This window comes from Nanorana parkeri, unplaced genomic scaffold, assembly GCF_000935625.1.
Source record: "Nanorana parkeri isolate BGI_ZX_2015 unplaced genomic scaffold, ASM93562v1 scaffold163, whole genome shotgun sequence".
Lineage (NCBI taxonomy): Eukaryota > Metazoa > Chordata > Amphibia > Anura > Dicroglossidae > Nanorana > Nanorana parkeri.
Genome location: NW_017306431.1, coordinates 50936 through 71905, shown reverse-complemented (window position 1 = coordinate 71905; position 20970 = coordinate 50936). Strand labels below are relative to the sequence as shown.

The 20970-nt window shown below is 42.5% G+C and overlaps 1 protein-coding gene across 7 annotated transcripts in view; it reads left to right on the top strand.

Moving 5' to 3' along the window:
* PPFIA1 (PTPRF interacting protein alpha 1) overlaps positions 1–20970 on the top strand; it is a 108711-nt gene that overhangs the window by 49131 nt on the left and 38610 nt on the right. For all 7 annotated transcript variants that reach the window (XM_018554538.1, XM_018554536.1, XM_018554532.1 and 4 more), the window contains exons 8-14: positions 1317–1463; positions 5238–5372; positions 13906–13989; positions 16115–16246; positions 17022–17084; positions 18340–18419; positions 19266–19416. In XM_018554538.1, the coding sequence (XP_018410040.1) occupies positions 1317–1463; positions 5238–5372; positions 13906–13989; positions 16115–16246; positions 17022–17084; positions 18340–18419; positions 19266–19416 (792 nt within the window). The remainder of the gene's footprint in view (positions 1–1316; positions 1464–5237; positions 5373–13905; positions 13990–16114; positions 16247–17021; positions 17085–18339; positions 18420–19265; positions 19417–20970) is intronic.

Sequence of the window (20970 nt, the reverse complement as noted above, 5' to 3'; positions counted from 1 at the left end):
GACAGCTTTCCTTGTGGCGGAATAGAAGAGGATAGTTATGATAGGAGGAAATAATGGCTGGCTGTAATAAATGCAAAAGACGTCAGGCACATTGCTTTGTGTCGGGTGACACATAATCAGAAGGTATTACAGAATATGTGTCCTGCAACAATTTTAAATATAATACATTTAAAGGAGAACTATGGGGTCAGTGTTTTTCCCCATAGTTCTCAGGGTAACGGGAGGACACAAACTAGCGTCCTCCCGTTACCCTAAGCTCAGTATACCGCGAGCTACAGCTCGCGGTATACTGAGACGCCGGAGCGGATCCCGACGTAGATGACGGGATCCGCCCAGCTGCGTGAGTGACAGCTGGCTCTGCCTATCTAGAGGCAGAGCCAGCTGTACCCGCCCCCTCCCCCGTCCGTTCCGCCAATCAGCGCTGGCAGATCGGAGCGGGGAGAGGGGAATCCAGCCCCTCCCCCTGTCACGGCAGAGAGCCGTGACAGGATCGAGAGGTGAGCGAACCTGGTATGTGTTCACATCACATCTCATAGTTCTCCTTTAACTAATATAATCTAAAAAGTAAAACATTAAAAAAACATGCCAAATGGCCAGAGGAGGCGGGGCTCATCACCGACGGGGGAGGAAGAGGAGGCGGACAGGTAAGGAGTGTGACCAGCCCACCTGAGGGTGACCCTGCAGAGCCCACCTTAGGGAGTCTATGGTGGGCTCTGCAGGTTCACCCTCGGGTGGGCTGTGGGGGTTTTCAATTGGGCTCAGCAAGGGATGTAACTAGAGATCAAAAGGGCCCCATACAAAACTTTGCTATGGGGCCCTGTGATTTCTACTTATGCCCCTGTCTGCAGATATATCCACATCAAATAGTATATACAGATGAGACAGCATAAATATCAATCCATATTCCAAAGTATATTTCACATCTCATTTCAGTACAGGTAGTTGGAGGGGATTGACCTAACACGTTTCACAAATGTACATTCATCTTCATTTTAAATAAAATTTTATACAGCTATGAAAAATAAACTTTTACAAATTGCTTTACTTGATGTAAACTTGGAACCATCATGGAGCCAGATAAGGAAGGATATCTGCTAAAATGTGTGGTGGGGGAGAGTAGGGATAAGGACTGGAGAATCCCCTCCCAACAAATATCGGAAAGAATCTAAAATTGTCATAGTACAATAAGATACACAGGACCTCAAAGGCTTTCTTGGCTATGTATTTTGCTTAGGTTTGTGCTCTGCTACTCACCCATAGCTACTTGGCTCCTGCCATGTATAGAGCCTAGTGTTATAATTCTGTCTGTAATATAGGCCATGGCTCAGAAGGAAGACATGGAGGAGAGAATAACGACTCTTGAAAAACGCTACCTCGCCGCACAGCGTGAAGCCACATCTGTGCACGACCTCAATGACAAACTTGAAAACGAAATCGCTAATAAAGAATCCTCACTAAGACAGGTAATATTTTATGAGTTTGTACTTGGAAGTTTGAAAGTAGGCTTATGTGTATTTGATTTCTGTTTTCATTGGTGTTGCTTAAAGCAGAAGTGTACCATATGGTAACCTAAAACCAAGTTTAGCTGGACAAAATGCATAGAATAGTAAAGGTTTAGGTCTAGGGGAAACACTCTTACCCCGGAAGGATAGGACTGTAAGCAGAAAAACCATGAGGGCTTAGCTGTAGCTCGGTGACCACCTAGGCAGTAGGACCACTTAGAATTCTCCTGGTTCATTGTAGAAGATTGATTGTACACATTCCTCTTGTAGCATCTGTTCCTTCTGGTCTGGAATTGATAATTGCTCTACCAGGTTCCTAGCAGTGTCTCGCTGGATGCTGAAATACTTCCCTTTCATTGAAAAAAATGCTGCTTCAGGCTCCCTATTGTGCTGATCACTTTTCAAAAAACCTAGACAATTGAGTCCACACTAGGGATGCACCGATACCGTTTTTTCGGTATCGAGTACAAGTACCGATATTTATATTTTGGTACTCGCCGATACGGAGTACCGATACTGGTGTCATTACCTGCTGCACTGCTTCTTGATTGCCCGGGAAGCCGGCTCCATGCTGTTTGGCTTGCTCGATGCTGTTTGACTGGGAAGCCAGCTTTTTGGCCAATCGGCATAGAGCCGACTCAATGCTGTTTGGCTTGATCGTTGCTGATTGGCCGTGAAGTACGAGTACTTGCCCAAATACTTGGTATCGGTATAGGTGCATCCCTAGTCCACACGAGGAAATTATATTTCTGTGGGCATTCTGTATGATTACAGTGTACAGAATCCTGCCAGATGGCTTGTTTAAAAGCAAGGGATGTTAAACATTTGTCAGCTGGCTGCAGATTAAAGCTAATAGCGAGGTAATATTTTGAAATAAACAAATAAACTTAGATTAAAATTGCTTATGCATATACAGTATGTATATATTATGTGACCTGGGATCTTTAACCACATAGTATTCAAGGTTGGAGACATCACACAACGATGCAATTTGTTCAAAATAAAGTCCATTTGCCTTTTTATTAATAGGTCTGGCACGACAGGCAAAATAAGCCTAAGCAAACAAAGTCCTTGCTCTACTGACTGCTTTCAGAAAGGCACAACTCAACTCTATAACTTTGCTTCTTCGTAAGGAAAACAAATGGATGCACCGGCCTTTCAAATTAAGTTTTAGTCTTTTTAGATAAATCCTGTCAGTCACTAAAAAAGTGTTGCAGTATTCCCTTACTACTGCTGGTCTGGTCTCTTCACTCTCCAGCTATCTCTTTCAGGTCAGGTTCACACCATTTTCCGGACCAGATCTGGAATGCAGAGCATTGTGTTTTGCCGCGTTTTTAGTACGATTTTGCTGCATTTGGAATTTTTTTTCTCTTGGCTTTAAATGGTCATACAGGTGCGTTTCTGTGCATTTGTATGCATTTTTATGGGTTCCAGTGCATTCCAGACCAGCCAAAATAAGACCAGCAGTATTTTTCTGGTCTGATCTGGAACTGACTGCGCTGGTGTGAACAGATGCCAGAAATAGCTTAGGGATACATTAGGATGCATTTTGGGTCCGGAAACCATCTGGTCTGATCTGGACATGATCCGGGTATGGTGTGAGGTGGGCCCTCAGACTACTTGGTGCTGCTCATTAAGTACAGGTGAGGGCCTGGCCAGACCGATATTCCTGACCGGCTCCCTTACCCGCTGTGTTACACGCAAACTGTGGAGTGGAGCACCGTTGGGGGAAATATAGACACCCTCTATTATCATGCCTTGGGTTCTGTCACAATATGTGTGTGTGTATATGTATGTATATATATATATATATGTGTGTATGTGTATATGTATATGTGTATATATATATATATACATCTACAGACACACAGCGACATTCTGTAGTGATCTCTTTGTTCTGACTTGGCAGGAATCTTATATATATATATATTAGTTTTTAACAAAGTGTGAATCTTTTCGTGACCAAATGCCTAGGCTTTTGATCACATATCCTGCATCATAGGGAGTTCTGGAAAGGCAAATGTTCAAGCGAACATTTACGTATAGGTCTGCATTACATGTTCATAACTCTTAGCATTCCTCTTTTATCATCTGCTGTTTTCTTGAAGAGTTACAATACAAAAGACTATTCATTGTATTTAACTACAGTAGAACAGGTTGTGCTGCTGAAGGGAATTTGTCAGTCTGATATAAAAACTGGTATAAAAGAAGATTGGGGAGTGGAGTGTTGCACATAACAGCTTGTACAATTTCTCTTCTGGTTTTCAAACCTTGACAAAAATAAAACCACTTAATATTCATTGATTTATAAAGAAAACACATTTTAGGTTCAGTTCACACAAAAGGATGAGGATGCTTATTGTCTGTTATTTTGGGCTTTTTTCAATGATTAGAAAATTAGTCGCATGGATGACCTTGAAGATTTATATCCTTCAGCTAAAGCTTTGTCAGTTGAGCCTTTTTATGTGGTGTAGTGCAGAGTATCTGGCTTTGGCTATACATCTTAGTATACCTGATCAGTTACCGTTAAAGCGGACCTTGCACTATACATACAAGGTCCAGTGTTTACCTTTGCCGCTCCTCCTCATTGCTGACACACTGTAAATAAAGTTATACAAAATGCCTGTACAGGAGAGAGAGGATATTCTACTCCCTCTGGTTCCCTTTACTTTTCTCTGGCTTCTGTGGGGTAGGTAATGTCATTGTCAACTTCCTACGAGATCCCAGGGATTTGCGAGTACTCCAAAAAGCGAGAGAAGGTCCTCCAGCACAATGCTTGATGCATCTTTTCGGAGAGATATAAAGTACTCTACATTCCCTAAATCTCTCAATGAGAAGGATGATATCGTAGAGGCAGCAGACAGAAGATGGGAAAAGTTGATGATTTTTTTTTTCCATCTTGCCACCGTTTTTTAAGGCCTCATTCACACAAGAAAAAACGTGCATGGTCATATCGGGGCGCTCCCGTACGGGTGCAGGTGTCCCGGCTTGGACACAGACAGGATCCCTCCTGTCAGCGTACGAATACAGACACCCGTACGGACGTGCATGGTGGGTGAGCGTAGGGCGGCATACAGCCGCATCGAAGGACACATATCTAATCACACATAGCACCTGTCGTTCCCGAGAGTGGCCCGATATGGCCATGCGCGCATCACGGAGCTGTACGTGACGGCTTTTTCTCTTTGGAATGAGGCCTGAAAGGCAAGTTCCCTTTCCCAACTAAATTTGGAAAAATGGCATTACTCGCTCAAATCTGGCCCTCCCTCCACCTGCGCTGACCAATGAGTGCTCTCCATTTGTGAACAAAATTCCAAATTCATAGCGTAAGGCTGCGCTACATGGCAGAATGGGGTAAGTTAGTACACCCATACCAGCTAAGGAGACTGAGTGTTCCCTGGTAAGTAAGTTTATAGGGGGGTTTCGAGAATGGGGAGTTGTCAAGAGGGGCCCAGATTTAAATGTGCAATTCCATTTTCCCAAATTCACTTGGAAAAGTGAACTTGCCCTTTAAAACGAATATCCAAGGGGGTGCAAATGTAAAGAGTGGACCTTCTATGGTGGAAAGGAGAATTTACTGTAAATGGCATATATGGCAGCCCATTCAAAGCCATGTAGGATATAGATACATTTTAGTGGCTTTTTCTGTGTGCTTGTTCATTCCCTGGGCACTAGAGTTTTCAGATTGGTAAGATTTATAAAATTCCCACACTTAAACCATGGTGATATTCCCAGAGTGAAGAAAAGAATCGGCAGATCCAGGAGCGTTTCGAGTTGGCTGAACAGAAACTTCAACAAACGATACGGAAAGCAGAAACCTTGCCTGAGGTGGAGGCGGAATTGGCACAGCGAGTGGCTGCTCTTTCTAAGGTGAGGAGACTAAGGGGAATTTGCTGTGGGTTAGAAGTACAACCATTTGAGTATGTGTACAGACAGATTAATATAGCACCCCCCTTTATACTCTGTCCCTTACAGTTTGAGGATGCTCACGTTGATGTCACTTACGATGATCGTTTAATTTCTCCAAGCGTTGGCATCCTATTATTTTGTCTTCATTTCATTAAGCTTTTCTCAAATATGAAATCCCATAAACAATGCTACTCGGTGTAAAGTCCTTTGACTTTGATATGGCACTAGATGACGAAAGTTGTTCAGTGCACCCCAAATACTCTTTTGTGTGCTAGTTATATACTATAGCACTATAGTTTTTATATACTAGTTGTATAAGAATTTTATAGAGATATAAAACTGACATCACCATTTAATTTCTCTTGAGATTTCAAACAAGTTGGCCCTGATTTTTATTTGAAATGATTAAATACAGTTCAAGGTGGCAACCTTCAAGATGGAAAAGTTTTGTTTAAACATTCCTCACCAATACAGCTATTGGCATAGAGGTCAGCTGTCCTGGGGTGCCCTAACAGTTCCTCATCTCGGTCCTCTGTTCCGATGATGCTGTGGCCAGAGATCACATCACGACCCTTATTTGAGTTATTTAGCATTCACGGTAACTCAAAGGTGTTAACTGGGGGGGATTGTGGCCTTAAATATGCAGGAACCTTCCAGAGAGGGGGCATGATCTGGGTGGGACTGTCAAGTGTGGACCATGGGAGGGGGGAGGGGGGGTGTCAGTGTCCTTGGGACTTATATGTTGGCAAGTATGCTAGTGGTCGAACACAAAATGGTTAGACCAGTCCTACATTAGGCATCTTCCAGGACTTTTCTTGCAGTTTTCCGCACACCAGGTTACAGAGCAGTTCTGAAAAGCAGGATAGACCTGTAAGTTTTAATGACACCTCATTCTTAATCCTGTCACATTTTTGTGACCATCGCAAACATCATGTTTGTGTTAATGGAATGACTAAGACCTTAAAGTTTGCATCGTTTTAATAAATTAGGTATGTTAGTATAGGCCTGGTCAAAATAAAAAAAACATTGGTATATTTCTGCAATACATGTACATTTCCCTTTTTGGTTTCCAGTTTAAAAATGCAGCAAGTACAGACAAATACCTGTCAATCCTGCCATAAATCCAGTGAGTTGACAACACTGCCTCTGCACCCTGTCCAGTTCTCTTCTGCTGGGCAGCATACCATACCTCCCCCCCTCTGCTATAACATAAGGGCAAGGTTCTCTGTAGCTTAGCTGAAAAGAACTAGACAGGGCTGACAACATTGCATGAGATTTCAGTGCAGCAAAAGGGAGCATTGGCAGCTCACTGGATTTTGGCAGCATCTGCGTATATATTTTTCTGCACTGGCAGCATTTTTAAAGGGATAAAATGTGGGAACGTGCTTGCTTTGCAGTAATGTGCTGAATTTGTTTTTATTTTACTCTCACATGCACTTTAAGATGCAGCCATATTAATAGAAAATAATGCAAAGTCTCTTCCACACTCTTAGCTCTGAGATAAAACGAGGCTTCACATTACTTGCATGCAATTTAACTTTCATTTTCTCTATCACTAAGAGAAAGAGGAAACAAAGTGTATAAATAATTGAGTATATACTACAAATTTTTGCTGCAGGTAAGGGTGCCCATTGAAACCTGTCACGCAGTGTTATATATTATCCAATCGAGAGGCCTCAATTACCCTGTCAAGAGGGTGTGTAAACAGGACGAAACAGCAGAAGGTGTGTTAGAATGTGCCTGAACAAAGCAAGCTATCGAGCCCATTGATTTTTGGGCAGTGCACCTGCTTCTCCCTCTTTCTGACATCTGACTGACACCTGAAATGGGACACGGAGGAAGTAGATAGAAACAATTAATATTTCATTTTTTTTACTTTTTTCCCCCCCAGTGAAGAACACTGCATGTTGTGTTTAAATCTTTTTCTTGCTGTATTCAACATTAAGGCCTAACTGGATTTTTTTTTCTTGGATTAGAGAGAACAAGTTAGGACTCTCAGATCTTTGTTGCTTGCAGGCAAGGTAGGGAATAGAAGAACCAATCTTTTATTAACCCCTTCGTGACTGACGACGTACAGTGTATGGGGAGGGGGCGGGTACAGCTGGCTCTGCCTCTAGATAGGCAGAGCAAGCTGTCACTCACGCAGCTGGGCGGATCCAAACATAATTGTCGGGATCCGCTTCAGCTGCGGTATACTTGAGCCTAGGGTGACGGGAGGACACTAGTTTGTGTCCTCCTGTTACCCTAAGGATAACTATGGGGAAAAGCCTTAACCCCATAGTTCTCCTTTAAGTCCAGAATAAGATTTTATTTCACTAGGAAAAAGGGGGGTTTACATTTTGGGTGGTTTCTTCAGGGTGGAAGAATAAAATACGAGTAGGAATGAAGTATATAAAAGCAGATATTTTGGCCTGTGGAAAGTTGCTTTTTCTCTCCAGTTCAACATTCTTAAAGTGGAAGTTAACTGCTTTTTGAATTTTTTTTTTTTTTTTTTTGCACAGCAATACACTCTTACCTTTACAAGTGTGCCCTTCTCCAGCGCCATCAGATCGATCTTCCGTCCTCAGCACTCTCCCCCACTGCTGCCATCTCTGCCACTGACACTTGGAAGTTCTCAGCGGCCATTCGGTGGTCACTGATGGAAGGATGTAACTCCGGTACGCACATGCAGGAGTTGCATCCTCCATGGCACCCAGCCCATTCACAGCATCTTAGAGAATGTGAACACTGTACACAAAATATTAAAAATCGCTGCGGTAGAAATAATTTTTTATTTTTTTTTGCAGAACAGGCATGCAAAAATCCCTACCTCCCTGCAATAAAACAATTTGCATCTTCCGCTTTATCTAGAGCAAAAAGTAAACTACCCAAACTAAAATACTTTTAGATACTTCAATACCAGCTTTAGATACTTGGCAATCCTTCTGTCTTTATTTAACCTTAAACAGCGGGGCTCTTACAACCTCATTGGTGTCTCCTGATGAATTCAAATAAAATCTTATGCTGGACTTTATAAGTGGAGTGGCGCTTCTATTCCCTACCTCGTCTTTGTTTCTCTGAGGATCGTGTACAAGAGTCCTAGAAAAACAGAGCTGCCAGGGAACTTCAATATAGAAGTATTATTATATAGAACATATTGATTAATCCAGTGCTCCTCGCATCACAATTATACTGAGGTCTTTGTTGTGTCCAGTGTTCCCAATGAGGGGATTTCCTGTCACTTGCTGTCCCTTTTGACATCATGACAAGAAATAGGGGAACAGCTAAAGACCGTAACAAAGAAAGGTTCTTCTTTCTACTTGCAATCAAATGGTAAAAAGTATGACAATCTTTTCAGAGAATCCTTTAGATTTACCAAAGTTTTTTGCAGTGTCTGGACCTACCTGACAATTCCATTCCATTTTATATCCAGTCCGAGAGGCCTTTGTATTTCATTGCTCTTGGTAGATCTACAGAAGATTGTACAATCAGATTGTAACCTGTATAGACCTCTCACATCACTCAAGGCAGAGTGTGCTAGATTGTTGAGCCCACCAGCTTTTAAATATTTCTTCAAGCCGTCTGTGAAGGTGGACGTTGTTTCTTGCCAAAATGCTGCATGTGCTGTACAGAAATAACTGTATGGTTAAAAAGGATCACAAGCTCAGCCGTGGTGCTGTTTTTAAGTCAACTTATTAGAATAGGAATATAGGAGATGCCACTACCCATCCCCTGGCGGTCCTAAATATTGCAGTAAACAGTACCACATCATTCTCCTGTGAGCCCAGGCTGCCTGATGATACCCCGGGGTGAGGTTGGAGGTGGGAACCTTTTTTCTTTTGGCAATAACGATGCTGTTATGAAGCACAGACACTCTTGAGGCTAGATTCACACCTATGCAAAGGAGCTGGTGAGCGGTTTTTGCACATTTTCATTTGTGTGACTGTTCTTTGAAAACCGTGCGGTATTCAATGCATAGAGATGTCTATGGGACCCAAACCACGCGACAACTGCCTGAAAATAGCTCCTGCACCTTTTTGCGTGACAGATGATTTCGTCTGCACGACAAATCGCAAAGGTGTGAACAGCCTCCATTGGCTCCAATGTGAATCTGTGCATCGGCCCTAATTGTACATAGCTAAAGAGAATGACCTGTCAAGGGACACTTGAAATTGTTCTCTGTAACAATGAAATATGAATGTGCATTTATAATCACACACCTGTTGATGTTATTTACAGGCATGGACTGTCTGGTGACACTAAACTGAGCAGTCATATCTTAAAAATGCATTCAAGTACTTTAGGTATTAACAAAATGTATCTTATTTCTATATGACTCGGCTGTAGATCCTCAAATCCTCTCTGAATTGGTCACTTGGTGCTGATGCTGTCCCTTCCGGAGGGGGCTACTTTTGTTCCTCATGGTCGCTCCAAGCTCACTCCCGTGATGGACTACAATCTAGCATTACGTTTACTAGTTTGTGTTGAGATTGTGGTCCATCACAGAAGTGAGCTTGGAGCGGTGACTACTTTACAACACACACAGGGACCATGGAGAACAAAAGTAGCCCCCCTCCAGAAGGTAGGACAGTGTCAGCACCAATTCAGAGATGATTTGAGGATCTATAGCCGAGTAATACACAAGATACATTTTTTAATAATGAAAGTACTTAAATGCATTTTTAAGATATGACTCCCAAATTTAGTGTCACTTGAATATTATCTCCAGAAATGTAATGCATGATTTTGCCATTAAAAGAATTAATAATGCTTTGTACGCAGCCACTGCACATAAAATGAGAGTGCTAGCATCAGGACCAGAGGGTCCAGCAAAGATGTCAGCTCAGTCATCCTCTGCACTCTGTGGTTCCACCCACAGGCCTCCACTACAGTACACTGTGACAAATCGGTCAACGGATGGAACCGCAGCATGGGAACAGGCATCTGACACCCAAAAGTGTGTCTGATGCAAAAGCCATTGTAGGGTTTTGAAGGCAGCGAAGATTGGTGGCATGGCAAGGGTTAAGTGTTACCCTCTTCTTGACAGTGAAACCTTTTTTGTAAACCTTTTTTTTGTGGAACAGCTATAGTCAATGTAATTGTTTTTATTCATTGTTATGATCTCTCCTGTACATGGTCCCTCTGTCTACTTCTGCAATGAACGTGAGCTGCTTTCTTGTATTATCAATCTATTTGCTTTTTTAAACATATAGGTGTATATAAAGGGCCAGTCCACCCAAAAGTGATAATCTTAAAGTCTGATGGGTTTTAACTGCTGGCTTCTTGGGTGTTTCTACTTTTCAGGTCTCAGGTTAAGAAAATTAAAATGTATGTAGGAGATGGAGACATTCTCATAATCAGTGTTAGGCATGGAAGCTTGGAGAAGAGATGTCGCTGCTTGAGTCCTGAAAGTAATAAGAAGCTCTCCCATCATCCGCTAAAACTGAAATAACCTTTTTTTTTTTCGTGGGCTGTCCCTTTAATAGAGCAAAGAGCATTGTCCAAAGTGTAGTAATGCTTAACAACCAATCAGAATTCATCTTCTATTCTTAAATGGTGAAAGATGAATTCATTTGGTGTATTGATCAGCACTTTGGGTTGTCATTGCTGTTTGCATGGCCTAATTACCTAGGCCTAGTAAATGTGTGCATCTGTTACGTTGTTGACACTTTTTTTCCCCCCCTCTGTCTGCCTGTGCAATCAAAGTATGTGTGTGTTTGTTACCTTTCTTATCCTCTGACTCTGTAGTCTGAGCTCATGTCTTCGGAAAAGCCTCCTGCTAAGGAATCTAAGCTGTTGGGACTTGCACCCGTCCCTAGGAAGGTAGAAACTGCTTACTGTTCTTTTGTCTTGCTTGTTCCATTGCTTTTTCTGGTGAAAGGCAGTGAGAGGATGTCATTTACCCATCAGCAGCTGTACCTAACCATCCTTTTCATGGCTGAAATGTTGTCTACGTAACTGAGCGAGTCTTCTCACTGCATTCATTAAGCTCTCACCAAAACACCAGAGCATGTTCTGCTTCTGCCTACACTGACTGTCATCCAGTACGTAACGTGTAATAATGGTCAGGATGCATCTCACGCAAAGGAATGCTGCTAGATCAGTCTTCCAAATCATTATAAAAAGTTATAAACATTTAAAGTTTACTTTTTTACCGTCATGCTGCTGAGTAGTCGGGCGTTCCAGTTCAGTGGCTTTAGTGGCTTCCTTTTAAATACCTAAGCATCCGAAAAGATGCAGAGAGTTGGGAGCTTCCAGTACTGCTGTGCGCATGGACTCCACAATGTTTTTTTAAATTCTGAATTTCTTGATTATATTAGTAACTAATTTGTAATTGGTTGCTAAAATCATTGTGGTAGAGGTATTTTATCTTATTGGTGACTTCTGTTAGTGAAATTGCTCTTTAGTTCATACGGTGGCAAGTTTAAAAAGTATTTAAGGGCTCATGTAGAGGGTTTGTGGCCTGTTTGTCAGCCTGTCAAAATTGCCTGCCCTCTGTTTGCTTCTGGCTGAGACTGAAAGTGACACTAAACTCTGGAGTAAAATCTTAAAAATGCATTCAGGTACCTTAACAGAAATGTATTATTTGTGTATCACTCGGCTGTAGAAACCTCAAATCATCTCTGAATTGGTGCTGACACTGTCCTTCCTTCTGGAGGGGGGCTACTTTTCTTCCCCATGGTCCCTGTTGTAAAGTAGTCACCGCTCCAAGCTCACTCCTATGATGGACTACAATCTCATGTTTAGTTTAGTAATTTGTATTGAGATTGTAGTCCATCACAGGAGTGAGCTTGGAGCGGTGACTACTTTACAACAGACACAGGGACTAATTCAGCACTAATTCAGAGATGATTTGAGGATCTACAGCCGAGTGATACACAAATATGATCCATTTTTGCTAATAGTTCTTTATGGATTTTTAAGGTTTAACTCCTGAGCTTAAAGGAGAACTATGAGGTGAGTGAAAATCACTCATCCTCATAGTTCCTCATGAAAACCACTCATCCTCATAGTTCGAGCCGACGTGTGACAAAGAAACTGTCACGCGTCGGCTCAATAGATCGGAAAGTGAGCGAACACATACCGTCGCTCGCTCACTTGTCGATCATCTCCCTGCAGAGAGCGGTCACTGTCAGTCACCACTCCCAGCAGGGATTCTCCCCTCCTCCAATCCTCCAGCGCTGACTGGAGGAACAGACGGGGGAGGGGGCGGGTACAGCGGTCTCTGAGTTTCTAGATAGGCAGAGCCCGTTGTCACTCATGCAGCTGGGTGTATCTCGACAGTAATGTCAGGATCCGTCCCGGCTGTGGCGGTCTCAGTATATCGCGAGCTGTAGCTCGCGATATACTGAGCTTTGGTTCACGGGAGGACGCTAGTATATGTCCTCCCATGACCCTAGGGAAAAACACTTACCCCATAGTTCTCTTTTAATGTAATTTGAAGCAAGCTCTGTGCTGCTGTTTGTAGGTTTATTGAATCCTGTGGGGCAGAGCAACGTTTGTGCACAGTTGAGAACAGAGCCGGACGCTATTCAATAGGACCCGTCTGTCCTGTTCACTTGCATTAGCACTCGTTTTAAGTTGCCTGCATATGTGGCTGCCATCAATTTATTGCCATCAATAAACGAGATATAAATATCTTGTTTTGGGATGGAATTTACTTGCCTTCTGTTTTTAAGGTGGGAGTGCTGTGTTTCTCACCAGAGAACATTTGATTCTTTTTACCCTTACTGGTTGTACAACTATCAGATTTTAATAAGCTTTTTTTTTTAGACCTTTCATCATTTGCAGTCATGAGCTTATTGTAATGGGGCATTTTCAGTATTTTTGTGAAAACTGCCCATTAACTCCTCTCAAAGGTCATTAGACTTTATTTAGCACTGTTGTATCAGCTGCCCTTTACTAAGGAGGAAGCTGATCGCTTGTTTGGCTTTGTAAAGGAAGCAGTCCCTCTCCGGAGAGGGGGGTCCTGCTGCTGGAATCAGTTTGGCCTTTATAATCATTTTAGTTTTGATGGCCTGACTGTAAGATTCCCCTACTGAGCTTCCATATTGATGTTTAGGCAAGCAAGGCCTGCACTTAGAAGCTCTCATGTATGTAAATGAAGCTGGGTGTTTAGCTGGCTCAACAAAATGGACTGCTTCTTGGTAAAAGACTACATGTTGTTCACCCTCCATGTGCATAAGCAGTATCTGCCCCTTAATGAAAAATGGCATGCCCTGGGTATCCTGTAAGTCGTAGGATGTGCTCTAGGACTCCCCCCTGCATTCATCTGAGCAGTTCCAGGACTGAGTTCTGTATTCTATCACCTTTGTGAAATTTACAGATACATCATGAAGTTTGTAGTTATCTGCCATGGCCTACAGATGCTGTTTGCTTCTACATATCACAAGATTTCACTAGTTTGTGTTTATCCTTTTTGTTATTTTGGAACCCGCTGATCAGGTTTGTGCCATGTTCAGAAGGCTCCGATGTAGTTGATATAACACTTTCTATCCCCTTGTCCTTGTAACAGGCTGAAGAGAGACATGGCAACATCGAGGAGAGGTTACGGCAAATGGAATCACAGCTGGAGGAGAAGAACCAGGAACTGCAAAGGGTAGGTCACACTGACCCAAATGCAAATTCCTTTTTGGAAAACTTCTGCTTTTTCTATTCTGTTTTCTTTAAAGAGTATTAAATAATAGAAAATTTAACAAAAGTGTCCCCATTCCAGAACAAGGCTGAGGACTTAATGCTAAAGAAGTGTTTTAGCAGGAGGTATATGCAGGAGACGAGAACAGAGCCTATGACATTGGGCATTATATGCAGAAGTAGAGTGCAGAGTCTATGACAGCGGGCACTGTGCAGGAGAGGAGTGCACAGGCTATGACAGCGGGCATTATCTGCAGGAGAGGAGTGCAGAGGCTATGACAGCGGGCACTGTGCAGGTGAGGAGTGCAGTGGCTATGACATTGGGCAGTATGTGCAAGACAGACATGGCAACATTGAGGAGAGGTTAAGACAAATGGAGAAGAACCAGGGGCTGCTAAGGGTAATTTTCTCTGACCCAAATGTAAAACCTTTTTTGGAAAACCTCTGCTTTTTTGATTCGGTTTCATTTGAAGTGACACTGAACTCGGGAGTCAAGTCTTAAAAATGCATTCAAGATCCCTAACTATTAAGAAAATTATAGCTTATTTGTGTATCACTCGGCTGTAGCTCCTCAGATCATCTCTGAATTGGTGCTGACACTGTCCTTCCTTCTGGAGGGGGGCTACTTTTGTTCCCCATGGTCCCTGTGTGTGTTGTAAAGTAGCCATTGCTCCAAGCTCGCTCCCGTGAAGGATTACAATCCCACGTTTAGTTTACTCTGTATTGAGATTATACACTGAGTGGCCAGATTATTATGACCACCTGACGTTTGTAGCTATAATTTCGCGCTGAAGTTTCTAGAGGGCCAGACATTATAAATACGGAAGCAGGTTGTTTACCACGACAGTAGAAGTGATTTGTTTCTGCAGATACGGGGAAACAACGCGATTTAACAGCCTTTGAACGTGGGATGATTGTTGGCGCTCGGAGCCATGGAGCGAGTATCAGCAAAACAGCAGAATTTGTTAAATGTTCAAGAGCAGCTGTTGTTAAAGTGTTTAAAGACTGGACTGTCAGCCGAAAATCTGGGTCTGAACGTGCGAATTGTGGCCGTCAGCGACTAGTCAATGTTAGGGCAGAACGGAGAGTGGCAAGACTGGTACAAGACAACAGAAGGGCAACAGTGCCGTGTCAGATTCCTCCCATCACCTTTCTACATCTCGTGGAGTCACAAGGCGGCCCAACGAAGTATTGATGGGGTGGTCATAATAATCTGGCCACTCAGTGTAGTCCATCCCGGCATGGAGCTTGGAGCGGTGGCTACTTTACCCCATGGTCCCTGTGTGTGTTGTAAAGTAGTCACCGCTCCAAGCTCACTCCTGTGATGGACTACAATCTCAATACAAATTACTAAACTAAACATGAGATTGTAGTCCATCATAGGAGTGAGCTTGGAGCGGTGACTACTTTACAACAGGGACCATGGGGAACAAAAGTAGCCCCCCTCCAGAAGGAAGGACAGTGTCAGCACCAATTCAGAGAGGATTTGAGGATCTACAGCCGAGTGATACACAAATGAGCTACATTTGTATTAATAGTTAAGGTAGTTGAATGATTTTTAAGGTTTAAGGAATGATTTTTAAGGTTTATTTCCTGAGTTTAGCGTCACTTTCTATTTTTATTATATTTATAGAAAATAAACAAATGTGTGCCCATTACAGAACAAGGCTGAGGACTTGCTAAATACGTGTCTTAGTGGGAGGTATATGCAGGAGAAGAGTGCAGAGGATATGACAGTGAACACTATAAGTAGGAAAGGAGTGCAGAGGATATGACAGCGGGCAGTAGGTCTACTTTTAAGTTCAACGCATGATCGCCAATAAATATAACGTTTGTATTTGAGGAGGCTGCCGTCCTATCAGGTTTACAAGTTTTCCCTTTTAGTGTCTCCTTTTGGATTCTCCTCTCCTTCAGGGTTTTAAATCTGACACTCCTAACACTTATTAGCACAACAGCTATTAATAGAGTCTGAGAATATCTGTTCCTAATTTAAGCGAACTGTGAAAATGACAGCTCGCAGCAGCAGTTTTACAGAATCAGTCTATAGGTACTCTTCGGGGACATTATTTACCAAACTTTCTTCATACTAGGCCCGACAGAGAGAGAAGATGAACGAGGAGCATAATAAGCGCCTGTCTGAGACGGTGGACAAGCTTTTGTCAGAGTCCAATGAGAGGCTACAACTTCACCTCAAGGAACGGATGGCATCTATAGAAGATAAGGTAATGCATGCTTCTGGCCATAGAAGCAGCTGGGTTGATTTTAAAATATAGTTACATGTAAGATTTATGTATTACAGCAAGATAAGCACTCGTGAATGCTTCTCAAGCAAGCAGATTAGGGCGTTTATCAGTTTGATTTGATTGGCGGTTGGTTGCTGCACATTGCTGTGTGATACATATTGATGGTGACTCAATGAGGTCTATTGTTTGCTTGGGATATTTATTCACCAGCCAGTCCTGGATCAATTTTCTGCTATTTTTTTTTTTTTTTATAGCATTAGCATATTATATTCTACTAGAGAGCAATTAAAAACATTCACATTACTCCCTACCACTAAAGGAGCTTTCAGTCTAATGTCGCATTCCCAGAAGTCCTTACATACCCAGTGCTGGGCCAGGTATATTACTAGAAAGTTAAGAGAGGAAAGCAAAGTACCTGCAGGAATCCCATTAAAATACGGAGTGTACATACCAAGTTTATGCTGGTAGCTTCTGTGCTGGGAAGTGAAACCCTGGAACCAGCAGTGCAAGGCAGCACAGCTCGGCCCTTATCTACTGTACTGACCGATGAATGTTTTCTTCTGCTTCTACATTAGCATTGCATCTTACTAGTAAATACAATGTAGCCTTTTTCTGGGATGTTTACTGTGTTGCTTAAAAGGCTCTAAAAAGATGATACAAATGCCTTTTATTATGTATAGTGCAATAAAAAATCTAGCTCATGAACCTTTTGACAGGTTAGACTGCAATAAAACTTTATTTTCACATTCTTTAGAATGCCTTAATTAGAGACGTGGAATCTGCCAAGAAACTCATCGAGGAAATCCAGCATGAAAAGGTGGGTTTGACGCTTAAAACAAAAAAGTTTGGAATTGTCTTTTTCGCTAATTAACTTTTAATATTTACAGTGTGCCGTTCTCTAAACTTATTAGCCGTACTAGACATTTCAGATCCACTTTGCAGCTCGGTTCATATGGTGAACTTATTTGCCTTCAGCATAAGATAATCTCCTTCTTATCACTTGTTATATGGTTGTGCCTTTGTGGGGCAGTGTCTACATGTGCAAACCTTGATCAACCTTGGGACTGTATGCTGCATAGCTTTGCAATTATGTTGAGTTGCTGAATATGGCACAGTGATCAAAATGTGAATCTGCCCCTCATTCTGGGTGCATTTTCACCTTTGCAGTCACATTTGAGAAATCCCTACTGTATGTAGGGCTGATTGGCTGCAGCCCTTGTTCTGTTCGACCAACAATTTTCCACACGCCTTCAACAAAAGTTGATTGAGTACAAAACTTCTGTTAAGGGAGGGGGGGTGTCAAGGCCACAGGTTGCTCAAATTTTGTCTTGGTCAGAAGGACTCTGATGAAATTTGAGCAATGAATGCTCATCTTAAGAGTAAAAATCCCTTTCTCCTTTAACGTGGCCATATACAGTAATACCTCAGTTCACAAATGCTTCGGTTCACGAACAGGAAGTTGAGCAAAATTTTGCGTGCGTTCGCGAACTCCAAATCGGGTGACGAACACGTCCGCAGCCATGTTCCCCGCTCTGACATGTGGTCGTGGCTTCCTCTAGTCGAGATCGAGGTCGCAGCAAGACCTGTGAAGCTTTTTTGTGTGCTTTTTAGCGCATACAGTACTATACAGTATTTGAACCTTATGGGGAAATTTGATTCGGTTCGCAACCAGAATCGTGGAACGAATTAAGTTCGTGAACCGGGGTACCTCTGTACTGTGAGGAATCAGCCTAAATTTGCACAATGGGTGCTGCTGTCAGCTGGTTGGAAATTCTGCATATGTACAGAACCGGCAGCCAATGGCCTGCAGGCTTTGTTCAGATATTCTGCCGGCGGCCGCTGACAATACAGAAAGAACAGCGGGGATTCCTTGATCAACACTTTCATAGTGTTGATGGAGAAATCTGCTCTATTTTTCATGCAGCCTGCGGGTTGAAGAGAAAATTTGGAGCAGTGTATGGCCAGCTGTACTTTTGCATTATGTTAGAATTGCTGTTGTAGAAAACTGAAAGAGCAGACATTCAGCATCAGTTCAGCTTCTTATAGTTTTTTTCTTTTGGCCTTTAAAATAGGATCAGCTATTGCTTGAAATAGAATCACTGAGAGCCGAGAATGAGCAAGTCAGGATTCGGGCAGCATCCCTTCATCACAGGTATGTTCACTTCTAAATCGACTACATTTTTGAGACACAATAATCAACGGGAGATTCTTTTTGTTGCATAGTCCAGAAATAAGAGCTTGAAGTTGTGTATAGCCTTTAAAGCTGAATTTCAGTATAATCTAATAATGCTTAAATTTAAGGTATCTTTGTGCATTCCTTTCAGATTTAGTGTAAGGGTCCATTCACACCAGCAGCCGTACTACCCCTCGCTGCTACTTGTGTGCGTGTGCCTGGCACATTGCTGGTGCTCTTGATTGCGACACATCGCACGGTTTCCTTTTTTCTTGTTTGAACTTTATTGAAATGTCATAAATTACATTTCTTTAAGTTCTATGGACACAACGCTGGGTAATGCGGTTGTATCGCGGTATGCCGTGCTGAAAAAAGTACTGCATGCCGTATTGAGCCAATCTGGAACAAAGCAAATTGCTTGGTCTTGCATTGCGCCTGTACTAGAAATAAACATCCAGTGTGAATGGGCCCTGAAACTTTACCTCTGTGCAAGAGCGTTCCTGCACAAGGAGAGAGCAGCAGTGCAGCGCATTTGGAGCGGTGGCTACTTTACAACACACACAGGGACCATGTAGAACAAAAGTAGCCACCCTCCAGAAGGAAGGACAGTGTCGGCATGAATTCAGAGTGATTCAAAAGCAAAAATGTTTTGTTATTAGTTAAGTTACTTGAATGCATTTTTAAAATGGAACTCCTGAGTTTAGTGTCACTTTAATTCCTTGTAGTTTCCTGTCCATTTAGTGAATACAGCCGTGGCAAGCTATATTCTTTGGATGAGAGAAAGGAACGACCTTATTTGACAAATTTGTTACTTTTCTTGTACAGCCGGCCTCACCTCGGCAGTGTGCCCGACTTCCGATATGCTCTTGCTCCTTCCTCATTATCTGACGGCCACTCGGACAACTATAGTTCTTCGATGGTTCTACGAAGGCCGCAGAAAGGACGGCTAGCTGCTCTGCGCGATGAGCCCTCAAAGGTATACTAACCCTTTTGTGTTGTGTAGGGATAAAAGTGTACATCAACAAGATTATTTATACAGTAGTCACCCTTGCACTACAAGCACGCCAAAACAATACATTCTTAAAAACCTAAATATATTTGCCTTTCTTCTGGCTTCTGTACTGCAAAGGAAGCCATCGCACTCCTGCTTAGTAGCCCAAACCTAGTGAGATGATGCTCCAGCTCAATGCAGTAGCAATATTCTTGCTAGACTTTGACTACCCAGCATTCCCAGGGATCTTGCCATATAGAAGCAAGACCTCATCCTTGCCTAGGCACTGGGAGTAAGTTGAACATAGTTAAATTGTGTTTTTCTCTTTATTTACTGTAGCCGTTTGTTGCTGGGTGAAGGTCAAAGTAAATGGCAGACCTCACATTTTGGTGCAAGATCTATTTTAATGTACTGCTTAAATTGAATCAGTTAGGTTTCTTTTATTTATTGGATTCACACATCCTTCCAATTATATGAAAGTTGTGGGAATCTTGTGACCAAACATTCTTCTTATCACTACTCTCTGACTAAGATTTTATGTTCCTATAAAGAATTCTCCGGAGGACATCCCATGTGATGCAATTATCCTGGGGTCCTAGACAGCAATAAGAGCGCTGCAGTAGATTGGACCCAACCCTGTCTCTCCCAGAAAGGAAAAAAACTGGTTTGGGTGGAGTTGGTTTTTAACAAGTCTGTCAACCTGTTAAACGGAAGTAAAAGCCTTGCCTAAGAGAAGGCTACATGAGCTGCTTACCATTACCTTTCACTCTGAAGGCTCTTCTGTGCTGCCCTCTGTTCCTGGTTTTACTTTACTAAGGTTTCTTATTGGGCTCTTCGGTAGATGGTTTCATTTTAGAAGTGTAAAATGACCAACACCAAATGACCAAATTACAGTTTTTTTTTTCCTTTTAAAATGGAATAAAACTCCACTGTTGGCGCTCAGGGTTTTGCCATAATGTACAAGTATACACAGCATATTTGTGCATGTTATGGCTGACTTGGCTGCCAAAGGTCCCCACTTCAGTGCTGCAATGGCTGTGATGTCCTTTGCCTGTCGCTGCCACTGACTTCTTCACTTGGGCTTCTTCTAAGTTCAACATCTTTAGCCATCTTGATTGGCTGGCCCAGAGTGACGTGAAGGTGAGCGATTCATCCCTGTAGGAGCTGGTATTGTACACTGAACAGCGCATTGGCTAACTTTACATTCACAAAACACATTGCTGGTAGGCACAACCTGTAAAAGAAAAGTTTATAAATGTCCCCCCCCCCACCCCCCCATCCAACCCTGTGACCTTCATTCTCTTGCTTAGCAACGGCTTCTTTACTGCTAATACATATTTTGGGTGTATCCGCTACCTGGTTGTCCGCTGTGCTCTGTTATTCCTCCTACTAGCCCCTATAGATTCAGTAGTGACATGTAGCTCTGCGGATGAAACCACACCATGCGACCCACAGTAGTATCTGATGTGAAGGCAGGTGAGTATATACTTTTTAACATGGCAACAGAGTCGCATTAAAACCCAACTTCAGTCAAATCTT